Source organism: Sesamum indicum, linkage group LG1 (genome assembly GCF_000512975.1).
Source record: "Sesamum indicum cultivar Zhongzhi No. 13 linkage group LG1, S_indicum_v1.0, whole genome shotgun sequence".
Lineage (NCBI taxonomy): Eukaryota > Viridiplantae > Streptophyta > Magnoliopsida > Lamiales > Pedaliaceae > Sesamum > Sesamum indicum.
The window spans coordinates 12,244,582-12,256,167 of NC_026145.1; the positions used below are offsets into that span (position 1 = coordinate 12,244,582).

At 35.8% G+C, this 11,586-nt stretch overlaps 2 protein-coding genes and 1 pseudogene across 2 annotated transcripts in view; all 3 read right to left on the reverse strand.

Moving 5' to 3' along the window:
- The window catches only part of LOC105164364 (pentatricopeptide repeat-containing protein At1g52620), a gene marked incomplete in the record, with an annotated part of 2,911 nt that extends 529 nt beyond the window's left edge, over positions 1-2,382 (reverse strand). The window contains 1 exon segment of the mRNA XM_020694457.1: positions 133-2,382. Coding sequence (XP_020550116.1) covers positions 133-2,271 — 2,139 coding nt within the window.
- LOC105164380 (pentatricopeptide repeat-containing protein At1g80150, mitochondrial) lies at positions 3,575-6,953 on the reverse strand. The gene is made up of 3 exons (XM_011083025.2): positions 5,018-6,953; positions 4,732-4,800; positions 3,575-3,935 (listed from the first exon to the last, which is right to left on the reverse strand). The coding sequence occupies exon 1, from the start codon at positions 6,459-6,461 to the stop codon at positions 5,226-5,228; it is 1,236 nt and encodes a 411-aa protein (XP_011081327.1). The 5' UTR covers positions 6,462-6,953; the 3' UTR covers positions 3,575-3,935; positions 4,732-4,800; positions 5,018-5,225.
- The window catches only part of LOC105164388, a 4,834-nt pseudogene continuing 2,188 nt past the window's right edge, over positions 8,941-11,586 (reverse strand).

Genomic DNA, 11,586 nt, shown 5'->3' on the forward strand with positions numbered 1-11,586 from the left:
AGAACAAACACCATGTAAGAGGGCAGCTAAAGTCACTGAATCTAGTGGGAAGCCTTTATTCAACATCTTGTCAGTCAACTGCAATGCAGCTCCAAGCATCCTGTTTAAACAAAGGCAAGCAATGATTGAAACATATGCAGCAGATATAGGACGCCAGCCATCAGATATCATCCTCCCAAAGATATCAAGAAGCATAGGCTTATCTAAACCAGATTCATTGTCTGTCCTAGAAACGGCACAAGGGGCATTGTTTGATAATCCATTAACTAAATAATGAAATGTAACATCATTGGGATTACACTTGCTCATCAGCATTTCTTCAAAAAATGAGGATGCTTTTGCAAGTCTTCCCTCTTTGCAACAGTTACCTATTAGTACAGTATAAGTCACAACATTAGGTGCCACGCCATTTAATCGCAGTCCCTTCAAAATTTTTTCTGCTCCTGCAATATCTCCACAGCGACAAAACCCACTGATGAGAGAGGTATAAGTCACAATATTCGGTGCATAGTTCCGCTTAATTACATGGCAAAATAAAGTTAATGCCCCATATAAATCATTTTCCTTTATGTAGCCATCAATAATAGTAGAATAAGTAAATTCATCCGGGTAAACATTTCTTTTTGTCATCTTGCTAATGCAAAAGACTGCATCTTTCATCATCCCAAATTTACAGTAGCCCTTAATCATGGCATTGTACCCAACGAGCCCAGGGTCCATACCCCTACTGATTATGTTATCAAAAAGTTTCTTTGCATCGTTAAAATTCCCACTCCTGATATATCCGTCAACCAAAGTGGCATAAACATAAGCATCGGGTGATACATTCTGGCCAAGCATCTCTAACATAAGCTGCTTCGCATCAGGAAACCTACCCTTTTTGCAAAGTCCATTCATCAAAACATTGTAAATGCATGCATCAGGAGACACTCCCCTTTCCATCATCTTTTTTCGAATTGTTAATGCAGCATCAACCTCTCCAGCAACAACTAGGCCATGTATAAGACCTCCATAGGTTATCAAATCGGGTTTAAGCCCACACTCTGTCATCTGAACAAGCAGAATTGAGGCTCGCTCAAAATCGCCCTCCCTGCTATACGCGTGTATAAGAGGAGTAAAGCTTAGCTTATTGAGGACCAATCTGCTGTTCAGTGCCTTTTCTAGTAGCCTCTCCGCTTCTTGCACCTTCCCATCTCTACATGCATTAGAAATCAAAGTATTATATGTCACAATATCCAACTTGCACCCAACCTCAATCATGTGTCTTGTGGTCTCTAATGCTTCCCCAACAAAACCATACTTATATTTAGCATCTACGACACAGTTATACACTTGAGCATTTACTTCCATACCCCTTGAATCCATTTCCTTCAAGATTTGATCAACCTTCTCAAACTCCCCTCTTTTGCAGAACCCATTAACGATTGCCCCATAAGTCTCCTGGGTAGGCAAGAAGCCCTTCTCTTTCAAGTCCTCGAGAAGCTCATGAGCTCTCTTGACATCACCTCTCTTGCAATATCCATCAATGAGGCTATTATAGAACACAATATTCGGAATGCAATTCTTCCCCCACCTTTTCTTAATCAACCTTTTACCTTTCTCGACTTTTCCTTCTTTACACAACCCCTTTACCATTATACAAACGCTATAATTGTCCAAACAACTACTCTCACCACCATCATCTCTCCTCACCATCTCATCATATACAAACCATGCAGCTTCCATATTTCCATCCTTTACAAGCCCATTGAGCAAAGAATTACAGGCCAATAATTGGGGCAACGCGTTATAAGTTTTCAGAACAAAGGAATACAACTCAAGAGCCTTTAAGACCAACCCTGATTCAGAATAGGCACGGATTACAAAACCTAAAGCCTCTCGAGTAGGCAGTTTCTCTTCGGATTGCAAGCACTCCAGCAACACGTTGTCTATTTCTCCAAACACTTTAGACCGGGCCAAGAGCTTTAGAAGCGAAGAATACGCGAACCCATCAAGGGAAAATCTATTCTGAGAAACAAAACCAAAGAATTTGAGACCCAGTTCACAATCGCGAACTTTGTCGAACACTAGGTGGGCAACTTCGGAAGGCGCAATGTCCTCCTCAAAGAATCGATTCTGGAGGGTTTCTTCCCACTGTTGCCCTTGGGTTCTGAGGATTTCACAGACTTCATTTGTCAACTCTATGATGTGGGGCGTGATGAGAAATTTTCTGCTGGTTTTGGGTTGGGGTCGGTGTAGGGGTTTGATCAGGGAGAGGATGGCTTTAGACATTTGAGGTGTGTAGCGTGTTTTGGTGAGTTTTTATAGTTCGAAATGAAGTGCTTATATAGCAACAATGATTTCTTGTTTCTTGCAAAAAACAAAACTAAATTGGTATTTTATTCATCTTTTTAAATTACACAAATCGATTTAAAATGTTGTATTTCTAACTCTGGATTATGACCTAAGAATTTCAATTTCATCTGATTTGTTTGTATAAATTCATGCTATAAAGAGTTTCATTTTGAATTAATTATAATTCGTGATATTGTAATAAATTTCAAATCCATTTCACATAGATTTATTCGACATCCCTTTTTCAAATTATTTTTTTAAATTCAAATTCTCTCACCCAATTGGAGCTTTAAAGGCTTCCATGTCCGATATAATCAAAATTAAAAAAATTTGTTAAACTTTTGAAAATAAATGAAAGGGTAAAAACTTTTTTCAATAGGCTGATAAATCATTTTCTAATGTTATGAGTTCATCTTCTGAAAAATTATCGGCCCCATTACAATATTTATTATATTTGAAAATATCTTATAAGATATTAAAAAGACATTAATAAATGTTGTCTTAAGATTTTTAAATGCCCACAGTTTCTTTTCCTTTATGTTACTTAACAGGGAGATGACATTCTGAGACCGCAGAATGAAGAGCGGGATTGGAACATTGTAAGGGGATGCTCAAGTTTTCTACCACAACTCATCAACCATCACACAAGATTATGTTTCGGGCTTGAGTTATATTACAATATTACACTACACTCCTTAAAAATTGATCTAATTATAAATATATCCATATTATATTAAAAATTACAGTTACCTCCTTTAAAATTTGTAAAACATTATTAACCCAATTGAACAAGTGTGTAATTAAGTTGGCCCTTTTGAAATAGAAGGTAAAAAGACATTAAATAAAAGAAGATGAAGCGACAGAAATAGAAAATAAACACTGATTTTGTTTCTTTTTTCCGTCTCACCTCATTTTCGCTGGTAATCTTTGCTTTAAATTGAGCAGAGATGCATTATTCGGCTGACTGACGCTTGATCCAACCAACACTTTAAATCCAAGATGATCATATTACAGTCAAGATTTAATTAGTATTTCAGAATATCAGAGGTAAAACATGCTGAAAAGCCACCAAATAGAGTTCATTTAAGATAGAACAGATCCTCACTTGAGGTAATTGTAATTGAATACGTATCTGTAATTAAAACAAACTACTATATGTGTGTGTGTGGGTTTCTGCGCACAACAATGCTGAGGGCTCTGAAGAAGATCAAGGAATTGCAACTTGGTAAAACATCTGTACTGTTCTTTCAGAATATCTTCATATTTAATCCCTTCCACATATTGAGATTCTGTTGTTCTCAACATATACAGAAATGCTCACTATTTGTTCAGAAATGAGGTTGAGATTCACACTCCTTTATACCAAGGAATGTAGAATACAGATAAAGATCATAGAAGGAAAAAGAGGTCAAAACTTTCTCTCCTCCCATACTAACAGGGAAATCCATTAAAGTGGACTTAAAAAGTTTTCCTCTTCAATTTGTGCATATATACTCAACTCCATCTCTCTCTTTCTCTCTCTCTCCTCCTTACCTTGACAGCTCGCGCCAGCCTGAGAAGTAAACTTTCACTTTCTTGGTCATAAAAAATGGTCCTGCTGCCTGCACCATAGAAGCACAAATAATTACCTAAAAGCATTTCTTGATTTAAGCGGCACTTTGTATTCTTCATTGTAATCCCACTGAAAAAGTGGTCGATTCATGTGTGCAAAGATTTGCACAAACCTTGTAACATTATGCACATCTGCTGTAATCATACAAAAAGGTTGACAGAAGAAAAAACATGAAAACATTTCTCTGTGTATTAGGTATGTCTTAAGCATGATATATACTTCAAGAAAGGGGGCTCTAATCATAACCTATTTATCCAGTACATGCTGATGTGGATTGTTGTTCGGAATTCTCCTAACCATCACAACCATCAATACAATGCAAATTTTATCATCTCCCATCTTTATATAAATACCAAGAATGCGAAGTTAATCAAATAATCTACAAGAGAAATTATCATGATATTTTGTCCATCTATAAAGCAGAAGAGCTTCTCTTGTTATACGAATAGTTAATTTCATCAAATCAATGACAGGTCTACAAATAGAGTTCCAATCCTGCTCCACAACATGCAAAATTAAGACTAATAAATCAATGGCAATTGCTTCATGCCTTGAAAACCAGTTCGGGTAGTATATCTTGGTCAAAATTAGTTCATATATATATATAGCTATTATATTAAATCATGGGAATTACTCCCCCACCCCACTGCTGAAGACCATCTAAGTCTCTCCTATGCATTTTTCTCAACTGATGTTCCATTGAGCTATTTCATAACACCAATTGAGCTAGATCTGCAACATAAAGAACAGCTCAACTAACAATAAGTGAAGCTCTTTCAATTTACCAAGTGCAGGGCTTCCGTGGCATCCAACAGGAGTGATTTTATCTGTGCATTTGATTCATCGTCACACATCTGCATCAACAAAAACACCCGAAGTATCAGAACTAATAGATACCTTATAATGTTGGGTGCTTGTATGTACACTCCAGAAGTATTTGATAGACTACTGATAGGAATGCAAACGAATCAAGAAAAGAATACATAAAAGACAGACATAAGGCATTTAAAAATATCACAATAGAGAATCAAATTTGACATTTAAAGTAAATATAAACGAAAACAAGCTTACATGAACTTAGGGACCGCCGTCCTCTTAGTGCCCTCGTATCACTGCGAACTTCATTTGGGTGGTCAAGAAATTCACATTTCCTGGAGACTCTTACCTGGAACTTCGTAAAGGCGTGCCTCCAATTAACTTTTGCCGATAACTAATAAATTAGCTCAGTTGAGATGATAGAGCAATTGATGTATTGCACGTCACAGTCCAATAAATTAGTTCAATTTCTTGATAAAATGGATTTCATGGTTTCAATTTGAGCAGCAGGAAAAGGAGGTATCCTTGTCACAACTAGACCATAGATATATTTAGCCTTATCAAGCTTGTCAAGTTTTCCATCTTTCCGCAGGCCTTCAAGCAAATTATAGATGGTATGCACACTAGGAAACCAGTTCTTCTGCATACTATCTTTACACATGGAGTATGCCAAGTCAAAATCTCCTGCTTCACAAAGATAGTGGATCATGGTTTGATAAATTTTTTGATTTGGCTTGTAGCCCTCATTGTGGAAAGCAGAATAAACTCTCATAGCCATTTCAGAAAATCCTGCTCTGCAGAAGCCCTTGATAACCAAATTATATGTAACCTCATCAGGAAGTTCTGGAAATTTCTTATGACGACGCATGAAAGCCAACAACTTATTAGCTTCCCAGGCACGCCCCTTACTCACCAAGAACTGAATCCTGACATTGAAGGTAGCAACATTAGGAAGACAGCCTTTTAATACCATCAGGTTCCACAATCCATTAGCAATCTCAGGCCGGTTCGCCTTGTAAAAGGCTGCTATAAGGGTTGTGTATGTAATAACATCTGGAGTTATTCCCAATTTTTCCATCTCAACCATGACTAAATATGCCTTTTCCAAAATACCCATTTCACAGAAAGCCTTGATAACAATATTAATTGAATATACATCTAGCTCAATGCCAAATCTAAACGGAATATCACTCAGAAATGACTCAATCGCCTCTAAATCTCGGGACTGTGTCAATACCTTCAGTGCCGCATTGAATGATTTAACAGTTCTCTTACAGCCATACAAATGCATATCACAAAATGTGTTAACAGCATGCTTAGTCATTCCAGCCCTCCCATACAACATTATCAGCCGAACTACAAACCCTTCTCGTCGACCTTGGGGCAGAGTCTTCTGATGCTCCAGCAGATTCTCGATATAATCAAACCGACCAGCCCCAGCTAACCTAGAAACCGTATCCTCAAAGGCAAACCGATTCTCAACAACCACCCTATTGTGGGCATTGGCCTTAAACAAATTGAACAACTTTTCTGGGTCCCTTTCGTTCTTTAGCTTAATCAGTGCAGGCTCATCTACTCCACTAGGTTTTGCCACATTGCTCCTAACAGAACTAGCTTTCTCAACGGATGAAGCAATGGCGGTGGTGGCAAGAATATGGGGTGCGGTGCCGAATCTGCGGACCAAGCGCAGAGAGAGCATGTTCTAGAGAAGCGCCAATTGTTCATGCATACCCACCAGTCAAAATCGATGCTTTTATCAATATTTCACCAGAATACCCCATTCCCATCTCAGAAAACCACAAGGAAACAGCACTAACGATGAGAAACCAAATAGCTGCTGAAAGAATCCTTGGTGTTGGATCAAATTATTATATCTCAAGAAACAAACAGAATCAATCAAATGCAGTACAAAATCCCAAAAAATGAATCACTAAAGCAATAAAGTAAAGAAAACCCCAAATAGGTTTTTCGGGAATTGCAGGTTCTAAACGGGCTAGCGATTGAATGGCGAAATTATGCAAATATTGAAATGGGTATGGCCGAGGCGATACAGCTTCGGGATACCTCTTTTAAGCGAGGTAATAAGATCAACACGGAAACAGAAAAAGAGAAGTAGAAATTGGATTCATGAACATAGTGTGAGAGTGTGTGTTGAAGCTGGTGGTGGTGAAGGGGTTTGCGTCACGGGTTGGGGGGATTTAGGTTAGGGGTTTTAATTCAGCGATCCTGTGCGGTCGGTTGCACGATAAAAATTTCTTGTTGCTTACGTGGGTGAAGATTATATGGATAGTCAATGCGGGTTTATTGACCAGGTCGACGGCCTTGTTTGGTTTCATTTTTCACCTATCTTCGACATGGATTGAAACACAACTAATGTTTGTCTACTTTATATTACACCTTATCAGTATGTATTTTTTATCTTGAGCTTTTATAAATATAATATAAAAAAAATATTATTTGATAATAAACAGTAATTTCTATCTCCAAAAAATACAACATTAAACATACAACACATATATATATAAGAAATATGATTTGACAATAAATAATGATTTTTATCTTCAAAAAATACAATATTAAAAATATAATACCTATATAAATAAATAAACGTGATTTTAATCTCTCATACCACAACATCAAGCATACAATACTTATTTTAAAAAATCTCCAAAAATAAATTAAAGCATACATAATATCTTTAATATATACTTATTTATTTTTATTTTTGTCTCTCTATCTCCAAAAAAATATAATAAAACACGCAAAATAACAAAAGCAAACACTATGTAAAGTTTTCAATTTGTTATTCGGCTGCAGAAGAAATTGAGGATGTACTCTAGCTCACTGGAACATTCCTCCAAATCCAGTTTGGGGTACTTGCAAAAACTTCTTTTTGCTAAAAAATAAAAAATAGTAGAGAAAGTTGATAATTTTAATCATAGTAAAAATTAAAAATATTTGAAAATAATATAGAAAAGTCGAAAAGAATTGAGTTTTGAGTGTCTGAAAAAAAAATTATGAAAAATTCACCTATTGATACATTTACTTTTATACCCGGCTCTTTTAAGAGCATAATAAGATTATTGAAAAAGAATTGAGGACCAAAATGTCCAAAAACAGCTTCTAAATATTTACAAAATATCATTAAGCTGCAAATGCTACTCTCTTGCAGCTTTTAAATTATAGCTGAAATTAACTTAAATTTAGGGCAGCAAAAGTAGATAAGCTATTTTTGAGAACATTTAATTTGAACTCTTTTAAAGTAAAAAGCTCATAAGCACTTTAATCTTGTTCGGAAGCCCAAATTTCCACTTTTACTACGGAAACCCTTCTTTAAGTATAGAGCTTTTTCTATTTCTTTTTTCAAAAAATGTATAAAATCATATTTGATTTTGTTTTTTGAGAAGACAAAATCACCATTAGTATTCTTAATAATATACTTTGATAGGTGATTAAAAATATTAGAAACAGATAAAATAGGATGGATAATTATTCTTTGAGGAGAAAAAACTTTAGTGTAGGCATCAAATCATATGTTTTATAAGCTTAGACGTACGAATAACATAGAAATATGGGTAAGATAGGTCTTGTCTTGATTTTGAGTATTTTCACGGTGGAGATTTAAAACAAATCACAAACAATAAATTGAAGTATTGGATTCAAAAGGTTTGGATACGTTTTGAGTATTCTATTGTATTTTATAGAGATAGAGAAAAATAAAAACAAAAATAAATAAGTATGTATTAAAAATAATATGTATATTCAAATTTATTTTTGAAAATAATTTAAAATAAGTATTGTATGTTTAATATTTTATTTTAAAAAACAAACTTAATGTTCATTGTCACATCACCATTTTTTTATATACATATATGTATGTGTATGTATGTATATATATATATGTATTTATGCCAAAACAGTTAAAAATACATCTGGGTGTTTTTGTATGATGCCAAACATTGAATATGTTTTGACTCAATCGAAAATAACTTGACAATATAAACAAATACAGTGCATGTATTTACGATCATTTTCAAGATCGCCCGACCAACCATCGACGGGTCTACAAAGCAAGAAGTAAGAACAAACTAGAGAATGATGAAGTTACTGCAATACCAAATTCTGCAATTCTGGCAAACTGTTTCTTCATCATCTTACCAACTGAAGCTGAAAAAATATTTAATAGTAAAAGAGTAAATATTTTTTACTACGGCAGGTAGAGGGTAATCATTTTCTAGAATACACGTTGAGAGGTAAATGCCTCTTCGTCCAAACATATAACAATCGTAGCACATCCCCAACTCCGGATGGTGGAGGCCAAGTTAGAATCCCCAGCAGTTACAAAACAAGGATAAAAATTGTCACTAATACAACAGGATCTAGACTCATTAGTCTACTCTTTCATAAACATTATAGAGCTGAATATAAAATAAATGTCCGCAGTCTTCCTCAATTATCAGGGAGAACATTTAACCCTACCTCTTAGAACTGATGTACCAGGCTACAGCATACATTTACCAGGACCGGAGAACTATGGAATCAAGTGGAACCATTGTGCACTCGCTGCCAAGAGCCAGCAATTAAGATGGCACTGAATGCAACAAAAGGAACAAATGAGCAAGGGGCATTGAGGAATTTCACAGAATGCAAATTATAAACAAGAAATGAAGGGGGAGAAAAAATCACGAGATAATATTTTTCAGTTTTGACTCCAATGGCCCAAGAAAAAACAAAAGAGATAGCATCCCTATACCATAATCATATTGACTCCAATGGCCCATTTATGCACTAGTAGATATACAACTGCAATTCACTTTCATGGTGTGTTTATCTGCTAACCCTATGATGGACGGAAAATCACTAAACTAAGACTAAAATCACCCCTAACCCTATGAGACGTCATTGCCAAGGTAATCAACTCTCATCAAACCACCAATTCAAAGAAACATATTTAATCCTGCTAAACAATATACAAGGTCACACTAGAGTTATATAAACAGAGTTGAATACGGAAGCGAATAGCTAAAGTGTGGGTTTAGCCAGAACAAATTTATTAAGATTGCAGTTTTGAGATATAAATAAGAGGAAGAGGGCTGAAATGCATACTATATGTAGCAGTATCAATTTGTTCAGGGAGCTCCTTTATATCAACTTCAAACCTCTCTTGAACCTGTTCCAGAAACAGAAAGAAGAAAAAAAAGAGAGAGAAAGAAAGAAAAAGACATACTTCAGACTCATATCACAAAAAAGTTCAAGAACAATAGACAAAATGATCCTGATCATTTACCTGATTTAGAACATCAGAATCTGATGCAGACGATACAAAAGTAATTGCAAGCCCTTTGGTACCAAATCGACCAGCTCGGCCCACCTGTTATAGCAGAAAGTTCAATAGCAAGGTCAATCAGCAAAGCCCATTACGGCTGTAATTCAAGGAAACGTATTACTCATGATACAAACATACCCTATGAAGGTATGTATCTGCTGAATCTGGCATATCATAATTTATGACAATATTAACACGCTCAATGTCGATTCCCCTTCCAACTAAATCAGTTGCAACTAAAATACGTTTTAGGCCTTCCTTAAAACCTTTGTAGCGGGTCAGCCTGGAAAAGACAGCAACAAACATTATGACCAAAGAGTTCTATGAGGATAACAAATTACACATCTGCTTTAGTTTTAGAAAGAAAAAAAGAACACGTGCCTTTCTTCCTGGGACATTCCAGAATGGATGCAGATAGAAGGAAAGTTGCACTCAACAAGTAATTTGTTCAGTTCAGCTGCTCGGCTAACGCTTTTAACAAAAATGACAACCTGGTTGAAATCCAGGGCATCAAGAAGGTCATTCAACTTCCGGTTCTTCTCCAGCTCCGTCAGCTTGATGTAATGCTGAAAGAAAACATCAAGCATATGATTAAATCATTAACCAGAAAAATAAAAGATCAAGTCCGCAACTTGACCAATCATATATACCTGTACAAGCCCATGAAGAGTCAATTTGGCTTCATCATCCACGTAAATTTCCATTGGCTACAAAAAAGTAAGGATCATGTCAATCAACAATTGACTGAAATTTTGGCGAAGTACGAATAGGATGTAAACGCATAAGCAGCTGCCTACCACATATTACAAGATACACGCCCCTGATATACTCATAGAAGGTGAAACCAAAAATACGTGAACTTTATCTAACTTCAAAATATCCAAGATGAAAGCCAATTACAAATACTTGGACTAATTGCATGCCCGTCTGCTCTTGTCTTGTTGGTTTCTAGGACTGAAGGATGTATATGTACAATTCAATAGCAATACAACAAATGCAACCCCCACAACCACCTCCCAAAAAATGAAGAAAAAAATATTAAGAATCTTTCTTGAAGAGAAACAAGTTATATATCTAAAGAAACAAAGGTTACAGAATATTACATCCTGCATGAACTTCTTGCAGACTGGACGAATCTCCTTACTGAGAGTAGCTGAGAACATCATCACTTGCTTGTCATGAGGGGTCATCTTGAAAATCTCCTGAACATCTCTTCTCATGTCTGACAAAAATCGCTACTTAATATTATTTTATACTCGCCAATTGTCAAACGAATCACTACCCAAAACAGGAAATAAAACATACCAAGCGACTCGAGCATCTTATCACACTCATCAAGAATAAAGTGCCTCACATTTTTTAATCCCAGATCCTTATCTCTAGCAAGAGACAATATTCTTCCAGGTGTTCCCACAACAATATGGGGGCATTCATTCTTCAGCAAATCCTTGTGAATCTTAATGTTGACACCACCATAGAACACAGCAACTTTAACATC

What these genes read in the sequence shown, in the direction of transcription:
- LOC105164380 (XM_011083025.2), bottom strand. Translation starts at nt 6,461, where the DNA reads ATGCTCTCTCTGCGCTTGGTCCGCAGATTCGGCACCGCACCCCATATT.